This window comes from Grampus griseus (assembly GCF_964374135.1).
Source record: "Grampus griseus genome assembly, chromosome: 19".
Taxonomy (NCBI): Eukaryota; Metazoa; Chordata; class Mammalia; order Artiodactyla; family Delphinidae; genus Grampus; species Grampus griseus.
Genome location: NC_139013.1, coordinates 6,991,354 through 7,015,638, shown reverse-complemented (window position 1 = coordinate 7,015,638; position 24,285 = coordinate 6,991,354). Strand labels below are relative to the sequence as shown.

Sequence of the window (24,285 nt, the reverse complement as noted above, 5' to 3'; positions counted from 1 at the left end):
GTCCTCCCGATACCGGAGTCTTCGGCCAGGACCCTCAAGACCCCTCAGGTGGTTAGGGAAGGGTGAGCTGGCGTCCTATGTCCCTGGGTCTGCGGAGAAGGGGCTGGGGGTCTGGAGAATGACCCTCTGTCCTCCTCCCAGGGCTGTAGCGTGACATGGCTGAAGCGCACCAGGCCGTGGGCTTCCGACCCTCGCTGACTTCGGACGCGGGAGAAGTGGAGCTCAGTGCCCCGATGTTGCAGGAGATCTACCTCTCCGGACTGCGCTCTTGGAAAAGGCATCTGTCCCGTTTCTGGGTGAGGAGGGCTGCGGCTTGGTTTCCTTCCGGGAATCCAGTTACCTGCTTCCGGGATGCTTGAGGCTCCCTTCCGGCATCCTGGTGGTCCCACTTCTGGGATCCTGTCACCCCTTCTGGGAATTTTGGTGTCTCTTCAGGACCCCTTAAAGCCATTTCCGGGTTCTCTATGGCTCACTTCCGGGATCCTCAACCTCACCTACTGGGAACTGCCCTTTACCTCTTGTACCCACTTCCTGGAAGCCCTTCCCACTCTCCCCACACCCACAAACACAACTTTCACTCCACTTTCTAGAACTCAGTCCCCTTACCGTTCCCTTTCATCTCTACCTCTAAACGAGGTGCTTCCGATTCCAGAACCCCATGGCTTGATCAACATCTTGGGTAGCCCACACCCCAATCCTGAAGGCCTCCCTTTGCCATAGTCCTTACCCACTGGGTCTGAGAGGCCCCTCCTTGACCCTGCTGTGAACCTCCAGTACCCTCTCCAATATGTGGCACACCCTCCCTACCGTTCTGAGATGTGAACCTCCACTGTCTGTATCGTCTAGTTACCCATCACCACAAACCCTGCTGCCCCAGCTCTGGAAAAGACAAACTCCTTGCCCTAGAATGCCCACATCTACCCAGGGCCCACCCAGGTCAGCCCGAGACTCCCTGGTTCTAGAACTCTGGCACCATCTACGTATGGAGTCTCCCTGCTGGTCACACCCTCTTTCTGTGAACACAGGTCTTGAACACCTATGGGGTCTGCCAGGACTGAGTTTGAATCCTGGCTCTGCCACTGACTAGCTGTGTGGCCTTGGGCAAGCGCGTTGCTCTGAGACTCAGGTTCCCCACGTGTGAAACAGGAGTGATGGTAGCACCTCCCTCACAGGACAGTTTTGAGTTCATGTAAGCACTGAGCCAGGTGCTTGGCCCGTGGCAAGTGCTGAGTAAGGGTTAGCTTTAGATTATAATATTGTTCGTCATTTACCGAAAATCTGTGGAGCATCTGTTAAGGGCCTGGCACTGTTTGGAGCACTGGGGACACGGCAGGGAGCAAGACGGACAGATCTGCCCTCCTGGAGCTCTTGATCAAGCTGGAGGAGAAGGCAATAAAGAAGATAAACAAGCAAACCATAGAGTATTTTAGGTGGTGACGTGCTATGGAGGAAGATAAAGCAGGCAGGGAAGAGGGAGCATGGAGGTGTTATAATAAAACCAGGGGGCAGCCCAGGAGGATCTCTGGAAGCCGAGACATTTGAGCAGGGTGGATCACACTTCTGTGGCCATATTGGCTGTTAAAATGGTTATTAAAATAGAGATGTATCTGCTCCAGTGAATAAATAGCCACTAACCCAAACTCCCAGAGAGACCCCGCCCCTGGGACCCCCTGCACCTCAGGCCAACCCAGCAGCTAAAATGTTAACCTGTGGTTAAATACACACATTTATATATATACACATAAATAGACATTTAAACTAAGATCTAATTATATACAGAAAAATGCACAGATTGTTTTTAAGTGTACAGTCCTTGAATTTTGTAATATCTTTGTAACCTGTATAATACCTGTGTAACCAACTCCCCATCAAGACAGCACTGCCATCATTCTAGGATGTTCCTTCGAGCTCCTTTCCAGCCAGCACTCCCTACCTCACCCTCACTGCGAGGCAACCACTGTTCTGATTTCTATGCTTATAGACGGATTTGGACTGGTGTTGCTGTGTCGAATATTTTGACTGTCACCCCTGTATCTGAGTCACCTCTGAAGCTCTTTTCTGACTCATGTCACCTGTTGCAAATGGCCCCCACCAGATCCTCATATTAATTGATAATTGTAATAATGACAACTCTTGCCTTTCTGTCACATAGCTGCCTCTCTCCCTGATGGTCACGTGGAGCTCTCACATCCTTCCTCTCCAGTCTGGGACCCCAGGAACCACCCTGAAGCCGTAGCTCCTGGAACTTGGTCCCAAGATGGGGGCTGTGCCATCAGCAATGCCAGAGCTGTAATTCCATAGACTCATTGCTAAACCTTTCTTTTCTTTTTTAAAAATTTATTTATTTTATTTATTTATTTTTGGTTGCGTTGGGTCTTTGTTGTTGCGTGCGGGCTTTCTCTAGTTGCGGTGAGCAGGGGCTACTCTTCATTGCAGTGCATGGGCTTATTTTGGTGGCTTTTCTTGTTGCGGAGCACGGGCTCTAGGCATGCAGGCTTCAGTAGTTGTGGCACGCAGCCTCAGTAGTTGTGGCGCACGGTCTTAGTTGCTCTGCGGCATGTGGGATCTTCCTGGACCAGGGCTCGAACCCATGCCCCCTGCATTGGCAGGCGGATTCTTAACCACTGCCCCACCAGGGAAGCCCTAAACCTTACTTTCTTCACTTAAAAAATGGGAACCTTGACAGTCCCTGCCTCAAGGGATTGTTGTAAGCATTAGTTGTCTTAGCAGAAGGCCTGGCTCACAGAAGTGACCACTCCAGCATCGCGATTCTTGTCTTACATGCCACATAGGTGCTGTGTAGCCTCCAGCATGTTAGTAACTTCTCTGAGCTTCTGCTTTCTCATTTCTAAAATCAAACTAGGTAGTAATGTGTCTCAGGCTCAGTACCAACCAAGCCCTCTGACTCTGTTGCTCATCTGGTCCTCATCAGGGCTTTTTGTTTTTGGCTGTGCCGCGCGGCTCGTGGGGTCTTAGTTCCCCAACCAGGGATCGAACCCGCGCTGCCTGCAGTGGAAGCATGGAGTCTTAACCTCTGGACTGCCAGGGAAGTCCCATTAGGGCCTTCTAAGGTAAGCCTATCATTAGTCCCATTTTACGGAAGCCCAGAGAGGTGCTTTCACTTTTCCCAGGTCACACAGCTGCTAAGATGCAGAAGTAGAGGCAGAGCTAGAATTAGCAGTCTGGCTCTGGAGTCCATGCTGAGGCCCCACCATCCTGGGGTGCTTTTCTAGAATGGATCTCAATATCTATGCCAAAAGAGCTGTTGTGAATTATGTGCAGTGGGTCACTTGGGCCAAGCATATGGCACGGCATCCGGCACTTAGTGGGTGGTTCATTGGCTGGAGATTTGAGTGTCATCTGAAATCATTTCCAAATGAATATGAAATTCTGAGATACGGCAGACTTCAGAGTTCGGTACCTTGTGGTTCATCCTGGTGCATTAGGGTCACAAGGCATCCCGGATGGTTTAAGTGATTGACAGTGGACCCTGGAGCCAGGGAACCTGGGTTCAAATCCTACTTCCACCACTTCCTGGCCATGTGGCCTTCGAGGAGTTCTTCAAACTTCCTATCTCCTCAGTTTCCTCACCCGTATGATGAAGATAATAATAATTTCTATCTTACTGAGTGGCAGGGGAACGAGATAATTTAATGACGCTCCTTGTACTTGGGAAGTGCTATGGAGACATTTCCTGTTATTAGGATGCCCCTGTTCTATTGCAATACAGAGCCCTACATAGAAGAACTGAAAATTTCTTTTAAAAAGAAAATTAAACAACAAAAATAACCACATTTGCCAGTAACCTTTTCCTGCCAAGCCAAAGGGAGACTGCCAAGTAACTACATCTCCAGTGAGAAGTAGCTTAGCAACAGAGGGGATCATCATAATAATTACTGAGCACCTACAGTGTGCCTGGCTATGAGCTATGCAATTTACCATTCTGCTCCCCCCACCCCGAGCCCTCTGCTTTGTTTTTCTCCATAGCACCTCTCGTCATCCGACCCACTTCACTAAAGCCTTTACTTATGTAGGTATTGTCTCTATCCCCCATGAGAGCAGGAATCTTGCTGTCTTGTCACTGTTGTTGGACTGCAGTAAGCATTTGTGGAATATTTCCTCATCCAGCCCTTGTGACAGCCCTATGAGCCAAGTACTGGGATTGTTCCCATCCTACAGATGAGGAAACTGAGACAGAGAGGTAAAGTCACTTGCTTGCGGTCACTCTACTAGGTAGTGACAGAGCAGAGATCTGAACGCAGAGGGTGGAGACTCCAGAGCCCAAGGTCTAAACCATGATCTCTGAGGCCTTCTTGGTTATTAAAATGTGGGAAGAGGAGAGGGAGTGGTTTCTTGAGCCCTGGTGGTGATACCAAAACCAACAGCAGCTCTTATCCCGGCTTAACCATGCTCTCTGTGTGACTTTGAACCTACGTGTTTTCTTTTGTAAAAAGAGAACATCTTAGTACCTACTTCACGGGGTTGTTGGGAGTTAATTAAAGAGTTAAGCCTTGCAAATGGCACCTGGCATGTAGTAAGTGCTCATTAAATGTTAGTCAACTCTTGGGGCTTCCCTGGTGGCGCAGTGGTTAAGGATCCGCCTGCCAACGCAGGGGACACGGGTTCGAGCCCTGGCCCAGGAAGATCCCACATGCCGTGGAGCAACTAAGCCCGTGAGCCACAACTACTGAGTCTGCGCTCTAGAGCCCACGTGCCACAGCTACTGAAGCCCGCGCGCCTAGAGCCCGTGCTCCTCAGCAAGAGAAGCCACCACAATGAGAAGCCCGCGCACCACAACGAAGAGTAGCCCCCGCTCGCCGCAACTAGAGAAAGCCCGCAGGCAGCAACAAAGACCCAATGCAGCCCAAAATAAATAAATAAATAAATAAAAATTTAAAAGGAAATGTTAGTCAACTCTAGCATGCTCCCCTGGGAGTCTGATTAGTTACCCAACACTTTGATTCATTCCTCAGTCATCCCATGGCCAGCTCCTGAGCTCTGGACCCTGCTGTATAGGGGATACCAGTTTGCTTTTTTGACAGTTTCACCTTCGGGGTCCTGCCTGGGAGTAACCTCTCCTCCAGGAAGCCCTCCCTGACTCCTTCAGGCTGAGCAACCTGCCCTATCCTATCACCATTAGTACTCCATTCTGGTCTGACCTCCCTGGGGGCAAGACCCAGATGTGTCTGTTCCCCACGGCGTCTGGTACACCCAGCTCAGTGCTGAATCAACATCTAAGAATGGTGCTGAGCAGATGGGATAATTGATTGAATAGGTGCCCTTTCCTCTCCGCAGAACGATTTTCTCACAGGTGTGTTCCCTGCTAGCCCCCTCAGCTGGCTGTTCCTCTTCAGTGCAATCCAGCTTGCCTGGTTCCTCCAGCTGGATCCTTCCTTAGGACTGATGGAGAAAATCAAAGAGTTGCTGCCAGACTGGTGAGGTCTCCCACTTCAGCCCAGTAACCTCCTAATCCCTTTCCCTCCACCCAGTAAGTTTCTCTATCAGCATGTATGCCCCTTAAAGAAAAGTAACCCTTGAGACTTACTTGGGGTCAGATAAATAAAGGTACAGACTCAAGTAAAAGGAGGTGATTTCCTCTCTTGTCTCTGTACATTTTCCATCCTGGCTGCTTCTTGCTAAAGGGGATGGTGGCAAAGTAGACAATATCCAGTTATGGTTATATATACTAACGGAAGTATGAACTCTGCTAATCTACAGTTGTGTAGTCTTGGGCAAGAGACCTCACCATTCTTGGTGTCAGGGTCTTCACCTGTAATGTGGGAATAATACTAATTGCTTCTTAGGGTGGTTGGAGTAATTAAACAAAATCATGCATGTGGAATATTCAGTACATTACTAGGAGGTTATTAAATAGGAGTGGTTGAATTACTATAGTTGTTGGGGAAGGTTTGGAAACCAGATGTGGGTGAAGGGGCAGGTTCTAACTCTTGGATTAGTCCTCCTGGGGAAGAAGGTTCAAACTTTGTGCAGACGGCCTCAAAGGGCAGATCCAGGATCAGACATAGAAATTTCTAGGAAGGCTAGATTTACCCACAGAGGGGAAGTGGCTTGCCCCGAGTCCTCCAGGTGGGATTTGCTCACAGCCTGTCTGATTGCAACTTTGCAAACACGTTGATTTACTGTATCTTTAGACCAGCATTTCCTGAACTTGAGTTTGTATTGAAGTCACCTGGAAGGCTTGTTACAACACTGATTGCTAGCCTGAACGCCAAGAGATGGAGATCATGGGGCCCAGAAATTTGCATTTCTAACAAGCTCCCAGGTGGTCCTGATGCTGCTGGTCCACGGGCCACACATCGAGAACCACTGCCTTACAGTGTAATTTGATCTGGTGTATTTCACTAGCAATACCAGCTCTTATTTATTAAGCACCTGCCAATTTCCATGGGAAGTGATTTTAGAAGCTTGGCGTCTCCGCAGTCCTGGGAGGAGACGGTGGGTGTACCGAGAAAAAAATCACACCTAGCACTTCACAAGGGAGGAAACTGGACTTCTTCTGACCAACTCCAATGCTACAGGATATTCCTCCAACAGCTAAAAGATCAGAGTCAGCGTGTTAGGAACGGCAGGCGCTGGGTGGGGCTGGAGGCAAGGGGTGTTCTGAGGCCAGGAGACCAGGCCTATGCTCTTTTTCTCTACCCCACCCCACCCCAGGGGTGGACAGCATCACAGGCTTCGGGGGGTCCTGGCGGCCGCGCTGTTTGCTTCGTGTCTGTGGGGAGCTCTGATCTTCACGCTTCATGTGGCCCTGAGGCTACTTCTGTCCTACCACGGCTGGCTCCTCCAACCCCACGGAGCCACGTCCTCACGCACCAAGACCTGGCTGGTATGCGAGGGGCAGAGCCCTGCTCAAACTCTCTCTGCCCCGTTCTCTCTGTGGGTTGCCACCCCGCTACCCCCAACACCTGGCTGCCGGGCTGCAGTGAGGAGTTTAATGAACCACTAATTTTCCGCCAGGCCCTGGTTCGCATCTTCTCCGGCCGCCACCCAATGCTCTTCAGTTACCAACGCTCCCTGCCGCGTCAGCCTGTGCCCTCCGTGCAGGACACCGTGCGCAAGGTGGGCCAGGTACCCGGGGATGGGGCGGGAGGCTGCTGAGCAGTGGGGTGTGACCTGCCGTCTTCCCCTCCTTGCCCCTCAGTATCTGGAGTCTGTCCGACCCGTCCTCTCCGACGAGGACTTCGACTGGACCGCGGCCCTAGCACGGGAATTCCTGAGGCTGCAGGCGTCACTGCTGCAGTGGTACCTTCAGCTCAAGTCCTGGTGGGCGTCCAATTATGTGAGTACAGCATCCTGTAGGCAAAGGTTCTGAGCCGGCCCTCCTAACCCTGCCAGTTTTTCGCCCCGCCCACAACCCCCAGGCCCAGCGGAGATTGGAGCTTCACTCCAGACGTGAGAACATTCTGAGCCCCGCCCCCACGCTCCAATATTTTAAACCCAGCCCCAGATGGATCCAATATTCTGAGCTCCTCCCTCCTCTCCCATATTCTGGAACCCGTCCATCCTGTGCCAACATTTTTGAGCCCCGTCCCCCCGTGCTCCCGCATTCTGAGCCCGGCTCTTCAATAATCTAAGCTCCGCCTCCAGGGTCCGCCCACATCCAGAGCTCCGCCCCCAACCCTCCAATATTTAAACCAGAATTCCGGGTCCCTTCCAGCATTTCAGCCCCTCCTCTGGCCTGCTGAGTCTGTAAGCCCCGCCCCCAGTTCTTGTTTCCTCTCCCCTGTCTGGGCAAAGACGCCAAACGGGCTTCTACTATGATTTCAGGAGCTAGAGCCCTAGAACGCACTCTGAGTTGAGATCCTTGGGAAACCGAGGCATAGAACCAGTAAGCGAGTCACCCTGTAAGCGGCTTCCAGGCCTCCCATTCCGTAGGAAGCCACAAATATCTGTCAGGCAGCATGTGATGAGGTGGAGGTAGGAAGAAGAGACAGATGTATCACTTTTTTAGATTTCACATATAAGTGATACCATATAATATTTGTCTTTCTTTGACTTACTTCACTTAGTATGATAATCTCTAAGTCCATCCATGTTGTGCAAATGGCAATATTTCATTCTTTTTATGCAAGCCTTAGTGGGTTTTTTTTCATAAATTTATTTATTTTTGGCTGCTTTGGTTCTTTGTTGCTGTGCACGGCTTTCTCTAGTTGCGGCCAGCAGGGGCTACTCTTCGTTGAGGTGCGCGGGCTTCTCACTGCGGTGGTTTCTCCTGTTGTGGAGCACGGGCTCTAGGCGCGCAGGCTTCAGTAGTTGTGTCATGCGGGCTCAGTAGTTGTGGCTCGCAGGCTGTAGAACGCAGGCTCAGTAGTTGTGGCGCACGGGCCCAGTTGCTCGGTGGTATGTGGGATCTTTCCAGACCAGGGCTCGAACCCGTGTCCCCTCCATTGGCAGGAGGATTCTTAACAACTGTGCCACCAAGGAAGCCCAACAAGCCTTAGTTTTAAGGGTTTTTTTTTTTCCCTTCATGCTCTTGGACCAGATTCTGCTCTTAAAAAATATATATATATATACACATATAAATAATGTAGCAATTATATAATATATAAATTATATAAATATGTGTTGTTTATTATATATAATGTATATACACACCATATTATATATATTTCATTGTACCTCTAAGGCACTGCCAGTTATAACATACACCATTATCTTATGGACAACTAAGGGAAAATAAAGTCTAACACAGTGCTTTCTTATCACTTATTATATAGGTCGATCCTCATTATTCATGCATTCTGTATTTGCAGATTTGCTGACTTGCTAAAATGTATTTGTAACCCCAAATCAGTATTCATGGCACTTTCATAGTCATTCACGGACATGCGCGGGATGCCAAAAATTTTGGCTTGCCCGCCGTGCACGTTCCCAGCTGAGATGGAACAGGGCTGGAAGGAACCTGACCCTGATTTCCCCTTGGAACAATGGCTCAGTGTTCGCTAATCAGCGTTCACTGCCACTTTACAGGACATAACGACCGCGAGTAATAAGAATCAACTGTATACGTTAAAACAGCTCAGACTTGCTTAGACATAGATTTGTATCAACTATCACTCCCAAGCAAGCTCAGAAAAACGGAAATGTAAATTGTAATAAATTGGCTTAAGCATCCCTAAGACTTTCACGCTCAGAATCCATCTCTTCTCAATTGCTTTTTGACTCAGACTTGTCCGTATCTTCCTACTTTCTGCACAGCTTCATCCTCTGTGTTGTCAGGAACACAGTAAGAACCTTGACAATGTAGCATTTCCTGAAAGATCCTATGATGCACCCAAAGCCATTGGTGCAGTGCACTAAAGTGGCCTTTATTAAAACCAGATAAATTTTTGCTTTGCTTTGGAGATTTTCTTTTTTCTTTTTTTTTTTTTTCTTTGGAGATTTTCTGATTCATTGCCACCTCCCCAATGCCCCCACCGCCCCACCCCTCCCCGACCTCCCACCCCAACAGTTGGGTTCCTGGAAGTTAAAATCTTGCTCCACAGTGATCTCTAGGATTTTCTTCTGAGTCATAGACTTTAGCAAGCTTTGATGCTGGTGAGGCTTTTCTTTGAAAAAAATGGTACATGATATGCATATAATGTTACAAATTATTTATTTATTTATTTATTTATTTTTGGCCAGGCCACAGGGGCATGCAGGATCTTAGTTCCCGACCAGGGATTGAACCCATGCCCCCTGCAGTGGAAGTGCAGAGTCCTAACCACTGGGCAGCCGGGGAATTCCACAATATTATACATATAGTATTGTAAAATACACAAATCTTACATGTACAGCTTAATGAAGTTTTATGTATGCATATAACCAGATAACCCCTGGCTAGGTCAATATATCGAACTTTTCTACCGTTCGCTGGAAACTTATGGATTTTTCCAGAAGATGTTGCACATTTCCGGGGAATGACAACTACATCCTGCCTAGTCTAAGTGTAAGGAAGTGTAGGATGCCATGAACGTTAAGACGCAAGCAAACATGTATGTCTTCATAGATTCTACGCGATTCTATGACATAGAAGAAAGAAAAACATCTAGAAAACATTCAAGTCCTCTCTGACTACCTCCCTTTAATTCTTGTTTCTCCCACCATCGCCTGTGAGAAACACTTTGCTCAGAGTCTTTTCTGGGTGTATATATACATATATTTATACCCAGGGAGATATATACATATATTTAAGTATATAATTTTTATTTATAACATATAATTTTAAAGTATTTAGTAATATGTTATATATCATAACACATTAATATTTAATATATATAAAACAAATATCATATATAATTTTAATTGTGATTAAAATATACATAATATATTGGGCTTCCCTGATGGCGCAGTGGTTGAGAGTCCACCTGCTAATGCAGGGGTCAGGGGTTCGTGCCCCGGTCTGGGAAGATCCCACATGCCGCGGAGCAGCTGGGCCCGTGAGCCATGGCCGCTGAGCCTGCGCGTCCGGAGCCTGTGCTCCGCAACTGGAGAGGCCACAACAGTGAGTGGCCCATGTACCGCAAAAAAAATAAAATAAAATATACATAATATAAAATTTGTCACTGTAACCATTTTTCAGTGTACAATTCAGTGGTACTAAGTACAGTCACAGTGTTGTGTAACCATCACTACTATCTCTCTCTAGAACTTTTTCATCATCCCAAACAGAAACTCTGTGTCCACTAAGCAAAATCTCCCTATTCTCACTTCCCCAAAGCCCCAGGTAACCTCTGTTCTACTTTGTCTCTCTGAATTGGCTTATTTTAGATTTTTCATAGAAATGGAATCATACACTATTTGTCCTTTTGTGCCTGAGTCATTTCACTTAGCATAATGTTTTCATTGTGGCCCCAAAGACTTAGAACTTCATTCCTTTCTATATTAACATTCCATCATATGGATAGACCACATTTTGGTTGTCTAGTCATCCACTTGGTGAACAGGTTGGGCCTTAGTAGTATTTTTTTAAATAAGATGGGATAGTTTCATATATCTTCTTGTGTGCCTAGCCTTTTTCACTCTGCAGCCTGTCTTGGTGCTCATTCTCTGTCAGTAATGTAGATGTAACTTTTTAAAAATTAATTAATTAATTTATTTTTGGCTGCGTTGGGTCTTCGTTGCTGCACACGGGCTTTCTCTAGTTGCTGTGAGCGGGGGCTACTCTTTGTTGCGGTGCGCGGGCTTCTCATTGCGGTGGCTTCTCTTGTTGCAGAGCATGGGCTCTAGGCACGTGTGCTTCAGTAGTTGTGGCACGCGGGCTCAGTAGTTGTGGCTCACAGGCTCTAGAGTGGAGGCTCAGTAATTGTGGCGCACGGGTTCAGTTGCTCCACGGCATGTGGGATCTTCCCGGACCAGGGCTCGAACCCATGTCCCCCGCATTGGCAGGCGGATTCTTAACCACTGCACCACCAGGGAAGTCCAGATGTAACTTATTTTTAACAGCTGTGAAGTGTTCCATAACACGAGGGTTACATGGTTTAGCTAACTGATCCCCCATCGATGGACTTCTAGGTTATTGCTAGTTATTGATCTTGATGCCTCCTTCATTGAGCTCCACTCTCCCTATTTGACATAGTAAAGTCTTGGGGGGGCTCCCCTCCCCCACTCACCCCCCGTACCTTGACCCCAGCCACCGCAGCTTTGTGTCTCTCTGCCCCACTCCTAGGTCAGTGACTGGTGGGAAGAATTTGTGTACCTGCGCTCCCGGAACTCACTGATGGTGAATAGCAACTATTATATGATGGTGAGAAGGGGAGAAGGAGGTTAGGCACCGGGCCGGGGATGGGGTTCATAGTTTCTGGGGTCTAGGGTTGGGGTGTCTGGGTAGAATGTGGGGTTTAGGGTCAGTGACCTCAATCACAATCTGGATTTCACCATCCTGCCTCTGTTGGGATCAAGACCTGTGTTTGGGGTCAGTGCCCCCATCAGAGGCAAACCTGACCCCAGGCGTTTTGCTATCCCCTGGACCGGCCCGCAGGACTTCCTGTATGTCACGCCCACTCCCGTGCAGGCCGCCCGTGCCGGGAACGCGGTCCACGCCCTCCTCCTGTACCGCCACCGCCTGAACCGACAGGAGATCCTGCCGGTAAGAGGGCTGTCCCCGCGGGCTGGGGACAGAGGCTGTGGTCCTGAGACCATGAGGCCACATGGGTCCTGGGAAGCAGTTCATGGGCCCATGACCTCCTGCAGACTTTGCTGATGGGAATGCGGCCCTTGTGCTCTGCCCAGTATGAGAAGATATTCAACACCACGCGAATTCCCGGGGTCCACAAAGGTGAGCCCCCTCTCCCCTCCTCACTGATAGAGGCAGAACAGTGTAGTGGCTAAGAGCATGCTCTCTGGAGCTAGCCTGCCTGGGTTCAAATACCAACTCTGTAACTCCCAAGCTGTGTGACCTTGGGCAAATTATTACCCTCTCTGAGCTTCCGTTTCCTCTTCTCTAAAATGGTGTAATAAGGGTACCTAGGGTGGTGAGGATTAAAGGAGTGTGTCAGACAGTGCAAGCCACTTGGTAAAGTGCCTAATAAAGGTCGTTATTCTTTTTTTGGGGGGGTATAACTGCTTTACAATGTTGTGTTAGTTTCTACTGTACAATAAAGTGAATCAGCTATATGTATACATATACCCCCTTCCTCTTGGACCCCCGCCCCCATCCCACCCATCTAGGTCATCACAGAGCACGTTATTCTTATAATGTATCACCCCTAGACCACATCCGCCACCTCCGTGACAGCAGACACGTGGCCGTCTTCCACCGGGGCCGATTCTTCCGCGTGGGGACCCACACCCAAAGCGGCCTGCTTTCCCCACGGGCCCTGGAGCAGCAGTTCCAGCGAATCCTGGACGACCCCTCTCCTGCCTGCCCCCACGAGGAGCATCTGGCGGCCTTGACCGCTGCTCCAAGGTGAGGGTCACAGATCTGGGGGCCCGGAGGCCCAGCCAGCATCTTGAGGTTGCAGGCTGGGTGGAGGCTGGGCAGGGTAGAGAGTCAGCCGGAACTCAGGCACTCCCCCGACAGGGACATGTGGGCCCAGGTGCGGAGGTCCCTGAAGACCCAGGCCCAGGAGGCCCTGGAGGCCGTCGAAGGGGCTGCTTTCTTTGTATCACTCGACTCTGAGCCCGCGGGGCTCACCAGGGAGGACCCCGCAGCTTCCTTAGACGCCTACGCCCACGCCCTGCTGGCCGGTAGGGGCCACGACCGGTGAGTCAGCCTGGGGATTTGGACCCCAACCCACTTGTGACCCCAGACCCAATGCATTGAGACCTGGGGACCTCTGAAGCAGATAACCGCTAGGCCTGGGACCCCAGATCCAGAACCACAGATCTAAGGACCACCAAACCCCTGACCTGGACCCTCAGACCTTGAGAAACTCTAGACCTGGGACTCCAGACTCAGAATCTCAGACCCAGTGACCCCAGATATGAGGATTAACAAATGCCAAACCTGGGACCCCTAGACCCAGAGACCTGCAGCTAGACCCCAAGCCTGGGGACCTCAGACTCAGAACTGCAAACTATGGAATCCTCAGACCTTAATGCAGGCACCCCAAACCCAGGACCTCACACCTGGGACCCCGCCTACGTAGAGATCCTCAGACAACTTCCTTGATGCCCACCAGGCACCACTCTGAGTTCTGAGGCTCCTGGGAGAGTCCGCCTAAGCTCTCAGCATCCGTAAACCCTGAACTTTTTTTATCACATTCTTTCAAAAGCCCTGAACTCTCCAAACCTGAGACACATCTCAGAGACCATCAGTACCTCCACCTTCTTAGAGCTCCCCATACCAGGACCCCAGGCCTGATTCGTAGATCTCCCCACGGAAACCCCCTGAGTTCTCACAGAGAGCCCCCCGACGTCCCTCCTGGCCTCTTTGGTGAATACTCTGAACTCTCCCCCCGCAGCTGGTTTGACAAATCCTTCTCCTTAATCGTCTTCTCCAACGGGAAGTTGGGCCTCAGCGTGGAGCACTCGTGGGCTGACTGCCCCATCTCAGGACACATGTGGGAGGTATGGCAGCTGGCCGGCCACACCCTGCGGGCTGCCCCCCACCCCCCCGCCCATCTCCAAAGACCTTCTTCTCCAGTGCCTTAAGGTCAGAGGAAAAACGGAGGCTCAGAGAGAGGCAGAGACCAGACCAGGGTCGCCCCGCAGCAAAAAAGGGTGTCTGGGATTATGACCTTTCTTTCTCTCTCTCTCTCTCTCTCTTTTTTTTTTTTTTGCGATATGCGGGCCTCTCACTGTTGTGGCCTCTCCCGTTGCGGAGCACAGGCTCCGGACGCGCAGGCTCAGCGGCCACAGGTCACGGGCCCAGCCGCTCCATGGCATGTGGGATCTTCCCGGACCGGGGCACGAACCCGTGTCCCCTGCATCGGCAGGCGGCCTCTTACCCACTGCGCCACCAGGGAAGCCCTCTCTCTCTCTTTTTTTTTTGGGCCGTGCCACATGGCTTGAGTTCCGCAATCAGGGATCGAACCTGGGCCCCAGCAGTGAAAGCGCCGAGTCCTAACCACTGGACCACAAGGGAAGTCCCTATGACCTTTCTTTGATGAATGGGCATGTGGGGCTCAGAGAAGGGAAGTGATTTGCCCAGAGTCACAGAGCGAGAATAAGAATCCAGAATGCTCTGAGACCAGAGTGTGACCAACCGTATCATACTCGCACTGGGTCAGACCTATCTCCCAGCTCTGGTTTGCTGTGTGACCTTCAGCAAGTTACTCCCCTCCTCTGAGCCTCAGTTTCTGCTTCATCAGGTGAAAAGGTTGGATTTTCTTTTATCTTTAAGCTCTACTCCAGTCCTGAGAACCTTAGCATCTCTCTTTTCTCTGTTTCACTTAGTACCTAAATCATAAGGGGTGGTGTCTGTACCCCACCAGTTTCCCAGTCTTCCGTGGTGTTGCATGAGGGGTTAGCTGGGATCCAGGGTGCGGATTAGGCATGTATGAGGGGAAGGGAGGTTGCTTCCAGATCTTGAGAGCAGCCCCAGGTAAGCACTGAGTCTTCTGTGCCTGTTTATTTAAATGTTTAAATGTTTATAAAATGGGAATTTGCCTTTGATTATATTGGTAAATGACACTCTCAATTCAATTTAACCTCAGACCCTCAAGACACTGCCTGTCATCTGTCATCTCTGCATATTGACTTTGAACAAAGAGATGTCACGTAGAGTAAGATAAAGAGAAATGGAAAGTCTAAGGCATAAAGTGAGAGGTTCTTCTCCTCCTTTAATTCTAATGTCAAAATGGGGATCTTAATCCCTTCTTTCTAGGGAGAAATTAAGTGGGAGGCTGGCCCATAGTAGGTGCCCCATCAGGACTGATTTAAAACATTTAACCACCAGCAGGGCCTGGGTACCACTCAATCAGAAGGAATGCTGAGCCCTAGTAGCCGATGCTGTGCCCAGCTTTCTCTCTCCTGTCCTAGGATCATGGCGGGGGTTGTCTTGGGAGGGCTGGGGCAGCCACTGGTGGCTCTTTATCCGCCTGTCAGAAGTACAAGGGCAGTAAGCACCGAGTATTAGTATTAGCCTTGCTCTCAATGAGTATGACCCCAAGAACCCACCTGTGACCATCAGACGTTTCTGTTTCTCAAGGATTGTCCCTGACCCCCTTAAGAAGGGACTTAAGAAAAGAGGTCCCTGGTTAGATGTCCCTTGGTCCAGAGGGAGGAAGGGACTCTGACAGCTTCCGTTTGTACACAGTTCACTCTGGCCACAGAATGCTTTCAGCTGGGCTACGCGGCAGATGGTCACTGCAAGGGGCACCCTGACCTCTCACTGCCCCAGCCCCAGCGGCTGCACTGGGACCTTCCAGACAAGGTTAGGCCTGGTTTCTAGGCCTCTCTTCCAAGTCCCCGAATTCCTGGCTTTGACTCTAACCTCATCCCCACTGCAATCTCAACTGAAAAATCAACCCCATCCCTAACCCAACACCAAACCCACACCCCATCCCCCCAAAAGCCCCAACTTCAAACCCCAACCCTATCTTCAGTCTAACCCCATCCCAACCACAACCCCAAATGCAAACCCACCCCATACTAACCCTCTTCCCACCACCCAGCCCCACGCTCAACCCCAATCCCATCTCCATCCCCGATGTCAACTTAGTTCTATCCCCACTCAAACCCAACTTCATCTCCACACCAAACTCATCTCCATCCCCAACTCCATCGCTATTCTTAATTCAATTCCATCTCCAACCCTAACCCCATCCTCAACCCTAGCCCCATCCCATACCCAACACTAACCCCATCCTCAACCCTAACCCCATCCCATACCCAACCCTAACTCATATCCCATCCTATACCCAGTCCCAACCCCAACCCCAGCTCCAATTCAGTCCTCATTTTCAACCCCATTCCCCATCCTATCCCTATCCCCAGCCCCAATCCTATCCTGACCTTCACTGCCAGCCCCATCTTTAGCCCTTCAGCTCCATTCCCTTCTTTGTCCCCTTTTCCATATTCCACCCCAACCTCACTCCATTCCCCTCACTTCCAGCCCCATTCCCAGCTCTGACCTACCCCTATCTGTAACCCCTGGCCATTCCTCCCTCCTCCTTCTCTGGCAGATCCATCTATCCATCTCTCTAGCCCTGAGGGGAGCCAAGACCTTGTCTGGAAACATCGACTGCCACGTCTTCCCCTTCTCCCACTTCGGCAAGAGCTTCATCAAACGCTGGCATCTCTCTTCAGACAGCTTCATCCAGATGGCCTTGCAGCTGGCCTACTTTCGGGTCAGTTGGGTTCCCGACCCCCACCCCCTCTCAGGACCTCAGTTCACCTGGGCCCCCAAGACCCGCCGCATTGACCCCTTTAATGACTTCTTGGTTATTGCCATGGTGAGTCCGCCATCTTGATTTCTCTCTCCCAATCACATGTCCATGGGTAGGAGGAGCTGGAGGTCCAGACAGAGGGGGGTCAAGTCCGTGAAGACTTCCTGGGCCTAGCTGACAGGCTCCTCTCCTCCTTGTCCCCAGGACAGGGGTCAATTCTGCCTGACTTATGAGTCGACCATGACTCGCTTGTTCCTGGAAGGGCGGACAGAGACGGTGCGTTCTTGCACGAGGGAGGCCTGCAACTTTGTGAGAGCCATGGAGGACAAAGAGAAGACAGTGGGTGTGGGCCTCGTTTGAGGCTTCAGTCATTTCCACATACTCATTCATACATTTACAAACTTTTAAGGAGCACCTTCTCAGGTCCAAGCTCCGTGATGGGACAGGGGAGGAACCAAGCCTGGTCTCTGACCTCAAGGAGCTCACTGATGGGGGGAGACAGAGGTAGTTCAGCACAGTGTGATACATGCTTTAATGGAGGTCACACAGAGGGCACTGGGGGAGCACCCAAGAGGGAGCCCTGGTTCCACAATGTAGGTCTCTTTATTTAACCTCTGTGTGACCTTGTGCCTTTCATTTGTACCATTCTTCATGTTCCCTATATAACCTCTCTGCTCAGAACCCCCCAGGCACCTCTGTTCCCTCTCCCCCAAACTTACGAAGTATTGTGGTTCAATGGAAGGAGTTTGGGCCCTAGAGTCAGACAGCCCTGGGAATCCACCTGATTCTGCCTTGCTGTGTGACCCTGGGCAAATGACTTCCCCTCTCTGTGCCTGTTTCCCTTCTGCAAAATAGAGTTGATATCTCTGCCTTGCAGGGATGTTGCAAGCTAGGCTGAGGCCGGGGGGTGTGACAGGCCTCAGCAGTAAGCCCACTTCCTGTCTTTCCATGACCTGTGACCTCCCCGGGGACCCCAGGACCCACAGTGCCTCGCCCTGTTCCGCTTGGCGGTAGACAAGCACCAAGCTCTGCTGAAGGCAGCGATGAGTGGACAGGGGGTCGACCGCCACCTCTTTGCTCTCTACATCGTCTCCCAATTCCTCCACCTGCAGTCTCCCTTCCTGGACCAGGTTGGGGTGCAGGGAAAGGGTTAAAGAGGGAAGTGGCAAACCACTGGAGAAGGGAGGCACTTCCGGGAAAGGAGGGTGATGTTGGAAAATGGAGGTATCAACAGAGGAGAGAGTTAGGGAGACCCGGGAAAGAAAGGGAGAGAGCGGAGAGGGAAAAGGGGCCAGGAAAGAGGGGCGTGGTTATGGAAAGAAACGCGAGGGGCGTGGTCAGAGAGGAGAGGGGCGGGGTCAGGGGTTGAAAGGGAGAGGGGCGTAGTTGGGGGAGGGGGGACAAGGAGAGAGGGCGGGTTCTGGGAGAAGGAAAGAGGGGTGTGGTCAAAAGGGAGACGAGCAGAGGGGTGACGTCAGGAAGCGGAGGGGCAGAACGGCACAGATTTAAGGGAAATAGGCAGTTCAGCCGAGGCGGCGCGGACTTGCCGGTCAGTTTGTCTTTATTGCACACGTGACCGACTTCTGTCCCTCAGGTTCACTCGGAGCAGTGGCAGCTGGCCACCAGCCAGATTCCTGTTCAGCAAATCCACCTGTTCGACGTCCACAGTTACCCCGACTATGTTTCCTCTGGTGGTGGATTCGGGCCTGTGAGTGGACCTGGGCCCTGAGGGAGGGAGGAGGGGGCTGGGCATCCGCACTCCTACCTAGTGGGGGGTGGGGAGGGGGACCGGGGGCTATGTTGTTGCCCTCACTCTGTCCCTGTCAAGGCTGATGACCATGGTTATGGTGTTTCCTACATCTTCATGGGGGATGATGTGATCACCTTCCACATCTCCAGCAAAAAATCAAGCACAAGAACGGTGAGACTAACCCACCCCCGCCCCTTCCTCCCTCAGGACTCCCACTTCCCTGCTCTCGTAGGAGCGCAGACTCCCATCTCCCGACCATCCCATGATCCAGGAGTCCTAATACCCAAACCCCTCACCCCTCAGACCCAGGAACGGGGACCCCAGACCTCTTGTTTCTCAGCCCCTGGGAGCTCCTCTCCCAGCTTCTCCTGGACGTGACACATCTCTCCTTCCAGGACTCCCACCGGCTGGGGCAGCACATCGAGGATGCATTGTTGGACGTGGCCGCCCTTTTCCAGGAGGGGCAGCGTCTTAAGCGCAGAGGGTTAGGGGAGGACGACTCGGGGCACAGCCGTGACTCTCTCCCCTGCCATACCAGGGGCTCCAGGGCACCCACGACAGCCACTAACTTTTGACACCTTCCAGAGGGGAGCTGGTCTCCCCAGGAACTAGGGGGAAGGTCTCTATGGCTGCGCTGGTGCAGGACAGAAGCAGCCTGTTTGGGTTTGGGAATCCCACATCCGGTCTAATAAAGATGTGTGCGCTGGGGATGTGGTGTCTGCCGTGCTCTCGAGCTGGGCAGGGATGGGAGAGGTGAGGGTCAGGGTAGAGGAGGAGAAAAGTTCCCATCCATCTCCAGGCCCCACCATGAATTCCCGGTTACAATCACCACATCAGATATAAGCCCCAACACCTGCCCAATTTACTGCATTTCCAGCTCTAGTCGCACCAAACCCAACCATTCAAAGCCCATCCCAGTCAAACAGCCCCACGAGCTCTCATGAGCTCAGTTGGAACACCAACTGCCCACCCTAAACTTTTTTTTTTTAATATTTTCTTGGCCAGGCTGCAGGGCATGTGGCTGCTTACTTCCCCGACCAGGGATCGAACCTGCACCCCTTGCATTGGAAGTGCAGAGTCTTAACCACTAGACCACCAGGGAAGTCCCTGCCCACCCTAAACTTAAAGGTTGACATCTCCTAAATGAATCCCCCAGGATTCTTATTACTTCTAGAGGCTGCCCACATTCCTAGGTTATGACCCCATCTTCCATCTTCACAGCTAGCATTGCTGCATCCCTCTGTGGCTTTCTCCTCTAGTCATACCTCCTGTGACTGACTCCTGCCATCATCTTCTAAGGACCCTTGTGGTCCTTAGGACCCTCGTAGTTAGACTGAGCCCACCCAGATAATCCAGGATTAGCTCCTAATCTTAAAACCAACTGATTAGCAACCTTAATTCCATCTGCCACCTAATTCCCCTTTGCCATGTAGCGTAACACATGCACAGGGTCCAGGGACTAGGAGGTGGGCATCTTTGGGGGAACCATTGTTCTGCATACCACAGGGGCATAGATGAAACCAGACTGGCCACGAGTTGATAAGTAGTGAAACTAGGGGAAAGGTCATTGGGATGGGGATGGTTCATCATATTATCTTACTTTTCTTTTGTCATTTTAAAAAACTGACGTATAGTTGATTTACAATGTTCATTAGAGATTGTCCTACTTTTGTAGATGCCTAAAAATTCCATGACAAAGAGTTAAATGAGGGGGCTTCCTGGCGGTCCAGTGGTTAAGACGCCGCACTTCCACTTCAGGGAGCACGGGTTCAATCCCTGGTTGGGGAACTAAGATGCCACATGCTGTGCTGGGCGGTGCGGGGGGGGGGCGGGCAAAAAAAAAGTTAAATTCAAGGTTATTGAGCTTAAAAAAAAAAGAATTAAATGAGTGAAAATACTGCTCAGCTTTTTCTCTCCTTTGCTGATTATAAAGAACACCTCCCCACTCCAGCCTGTCCAATATAGTCATAAGCGGGGGCAGTCATAAGCGGGCGGGGGGGGGGAGTGAATGTCACGGGGGTCTGACCCACCTGCTTATGCAGCTTATTTGTGTCTTCCGGTCCTGCTAATGCCTGATCTAGGATCCACCTCCCGATGGACCGCTGTTGTATCCGCCCACCCTGAAATACTTGGGCGTTCCAACAGAATAAACTCACGATGGGCCACGCTGGCTGCATGTCGTGTGATAGCCCGTGTTCTGATCCTACATCTCTGTCGGCTCAGTGGCACACCAGGAGTTCCTCTGGAACGTGGTGCATGGCCTTGCTTCGCCACCCTGGGGTCGACACTGTGCTTTCTCTGTCGGGAGAATCCTTGGCAGAAACTGTGTGTGACATCTTTGCCAATCTACAGATATTTCTGGGTCCCATGACCCAATCGGCAGGGCTGCTTGCATTGCAGCTTGTACCTACTGCAGGTCTTTTCCTGGCCTGGGAGTCACTCAAAGCTAGAAGTCTTCCGTGTCCCCCCCAAAATGGATCAGAGCAGTATTTCCCAGTGTAGAATATGCTTCCTCCAGAACCTGAAGATGCCTGAGCCCGTAGGATGAAGAGCGTGGACTTCTTTCTTAGTGGTAAGATGCAGTATTTGTCCTTCCCTTTCCAGTAGGTACTGCCCACTCCTCAGATGCCTGGGCTCCTAAAACCTTCACTGATGTGATAGGTCCCTGAAACTTTGTAAAGTTTATTTCCCATCCCCTGGACAGCATGTGTCTTATCAATACCTCTAATGCACTTCCTGCTTCTTGTTTATCCAGTCTGATTAACGTGATATTATTGATAGGATGAACTAATGCGGTGTCTTGAGGAACGTTTAAGCCAGCACTGTGCGCCACACATGTAATTAAAATTTGTTAACATCTCGTAAACTTGGCTTGGAGGACAATAACGTGAAGATGTCCATACATCTTGGATCTGTAGATCCAAAGCGATCTACAGATTTGATGCAATTCCTATCAAAATCCAGTGACTTTTTTAATCAAAATAGAAAAATCCAACCTAAAATTCATATGGAATCTCAAGGGACACTGAATAGTGAAAACAATCTTGAAAAAGAGGAACAAAGTTTGAGATCTCACACTTCCAGGTTTCAGAAGTTATTATAAATCTACAGTAATCAAAACAGTGTGGTACTGGCATAAAGGCAGACATACGGAACAATGGAATAGAGTAGAGAGCCCAGAAATAAACCCTGGTATGAAAGGTTGCCAGGACCGTTCAGTGGGGGAAAGGACAGTCTTTTCAACAAATGGTATCAGGAAAACTGGATATCCATGTGCAAAAGAACAAAGTTGGAGCCTTATCTGATACCGTATACAAAAATGGACTCAAAATTAAAGACCTAAATGTAAGAGATAAAACTATAAAACTCTTTTTTTTTTTTTTTTCTGCATAAAGCTCTTTATTGTTTCCATTTGGTCCATGGCTGGGGAGAGGGCTCCAGTGTGGTTAACAAGCTGCCTACTGGCTTCAGAGAGGGGCTTCAGGCAGAAGCCCTGACACCAGAGGGGCTCCTCAAAGGCTGCTGGGATCTGCAGGGTCCTAGTCGTGCTTGAGGGTGAGCCTTTCAAAGAAATGCTCGCCCAGCCCAGCCTGGGGACCAGCCAGCTTGCGGAGGTCGATCAGGTGATCGCCCATCTTCTGGATGAATTTCACCTGCTCATCTAGGAAGTGGCTCTCCAGGAAGTCGCAGAGGTGGGGGTCTGCATGGGTAGAACCCAGGACATGCAGATCCACAAGGGCCTGTGTTCTTCTCCGTGAACACAGCAGCTTCCACAGCGTCCTGGGTTTTACCCTACCACCAGGTCCTGTGTTTGACCCTACTCAGCTTGGGACAGCTTCTGCATGTCCTGGAAGAGGGCGCAGCCGCCATGCTGGTTTTGCATTTTCAAGAGACGCTCGGCGCCCTCGAGCTTCTCCTCGGCCAATTCGCAGAAAAAGTGGCCCACGCCCTCCAGAGTCAAATCCTCCCGGTGGAAAGAGAAGCCCTGCAGGAAGAGATGGCGGGAATAACGGTTAGCAGGAGGCGGGGCCAGGCATGCGGACTCCGCCTCTGACTATCCGACTGGACAAAGAAGGCCAGCGCGTGCGCAGAGGGCCGGAGGTGCGCGGCTGAGGGGAACTTGGGCTGGGGTCGTCCTGGGGACCCTCACCAGAGAGAGGTAGGTGTACGTGGCCCGCAGATGCATGTTGACCAGGCGGTTGACGGCGGCCTCCACCTCGGTGGAATAATTCTGACGAATCTGGGAGCTCATGGTTGAGGAGTTAAGCCCCAAAAATGGTGTTGGCTGGTCCCATTGAGCGAGGATAGCTGAGTGGCTGATTCGAAGGTTGCTACTGGAAAAAAGGTTGGAGGCTGGTGGGAGGCTGGAGCAAAGGGTCTGTTGAATTTAAACACTGTTGAAGCAAGAGACAGATCGGGGCGGGGGGAGAGGGGCCGCAGAGCGCACTCTATTAAACTCTTGAAAGAAAACGGGAGTCAGGGACTTCCCTGGTGGCGCAGTGGTTAAGAATCCATCTGCCAGTGCGAGGTACAGGGGTTCGATGCCTGGTCCGCGAATATCCCACATGCTGTCGAGCAACTAAGCCCGTGCGCCACAACTACGGAAGCCCGCGCGCCTAGAGCCTGTGCTCTGCAACAAAGAGAAGCCATCGCAAGGAGAAGCCCGCGCACCGCAACGAAGAGTAAGCCCCGCTCGCCACAACTACAGAAAGTCCGCGCACAGCAACGAAGACCACCCAACGCAGCGAAATTAAAAAAAAAAAAAAAGGTTAAAATTGTAAACTTTATATTATGCGTATTTTGTCACAATTTATTTATTTGAAGTATCATTGATTTATAATATGTTAATTTCTGCTCTATATCAAAGTGACTCAGTTATACATATATACATTCTTTTTTTTTTTCCGTATTATGGTCTACTGGCTGAATATCAGCATGTCAATTTACTAATATTTTTTAAAATTGTATTTATTTTTGGCTGCACTGGGTCTTTGTTGCTGTGCGGGCTTTCTCTAGTTGCAGCGAGCGGGGGCTACTCTTCATTGCGGTGCACAGGCTTCCCATTGCCGTGGCTTCTCTTGTTGAGGAGCACAGGCCCTAGAGCGCTTGGGCTTCAGTAGTTGAGGCACGCGGGCTCTAGAAAGCAGGCTCAGTAGTTGTGGTGCACGGGCTTAGTTGCTCCACGACATGTGAGACCTTCCCAGACCAGGGATCAAACCCGTGTCCCCTGCATTGGAAGGTGGATTCTTAACCACTACACCACCAGGGAAGTCCCCACATATACATTCTTTTTTTTTTTTTTTTTTTTTTTTTTTTTTGCTGTACGCGGGTCTCTCACTGTTGTGGCCTCTCCCGTTGTGGAGCACAGGCTCCGGACGCGCAGGCTCGGCGGCCATGGCTCACGGGCCCAGCCGCTCCGCGGTATGTGGGATCTTCTTGGAACGGGGCACGAACCCGTGTCCCCTGCATCGGCAGGCGGACTCTCAACCACTGCGCCACCAGGGAAGCCCCTGCATTCTTTTTCATATTCTTTTCCATTTTGGTTTGTCACAGGATATTGAATATAGGTCCCTGTGCTATACAGCAGGACCTTGTTTTTTATCCATCCTATATATAATAGTTTTCATCCGCTAATCCCAAGCTCCCAAATCTTCCCTCCGCTACCCGCCCCCCTTGGCAACCACAAATCTGTTCTCTGTATCTGTGAGTCTGTTTTTGTTTCACAGTCGTGTTGATTTGTGTTGTATTTTAGATTCCACATAT

The 24,285-nt window shown here is 50.6% G+C and overlaps 1 protein-coding gene and 1 pseudogene across 5 annotated transcripts; one reads left to right on the top strand and one right to left on the bottom strand.

Annotated features, from left to right (window-relative positions):
• Positions 1-155: 155 nt before the first annotated feature.
• Positions 156-19,223, top strand: CPT1C (carnitine palmitoyltransferase 1C; the record flags this gene model as incomplete). 4 transcript variants are annotated; one of them, XM_082677326.1, is made up of 18 exons in its annotated part: positions 156-296; positions 5,296-5,435; positions 6,676-6,847; positions 6,979-7,080; positions 7,163-7,300; positions 11,669-11,746; positions 12,014-12,088; positions 12,193-12,277; positions 12,712-12,907; positions 13,022-13,204; positions 13,905-14,010; positions 15,701-15,817; positions 16,569-16,733; positions 16,977-17,111; positions 17,750-17,902; positions 18,367-18,480; positions 18,601-18,693; positions 18,918-19,223. In XM_082677326.1, 18 exons carry the CDS (start codon positions 156-158, stop codon positions 19,095-19,097), a joined length of 2,373 nt encoding a protein of 790 aa, XP_082533452.1. In that variant the 3' UTR covers positions 19,098-19,223. The 4 variants fall into 4 exon arrangements, with proteins under 4 accessions (XP_082533452.1, XP_082533451.1, XP_082533454.1 ...); XM_082677325.1 differs by having other exon boundaries at positions 11,981-12,088; XM_082677328.1 differs by lacking the exon at positions 16,977-17,111.
• A 2,702-nt stretch (positions 19,224-21,925) lies between these two features.
• LOC309836906 (ferritin light chain-like) lies at positions 21,926-22,774 on the bottom strand (annotated as a pseudogene). The gene is made up of 2 exons: positions 22,673-22,774; positions 21,926-22,507 (listed from the first exon to the last, which is right to left on the bottom strand). The product of its transcript is annotated as a ferritin light chain-like (transcript).
• Positions 22,775-24,285: the final 1,511 nt, after the last annotated feature.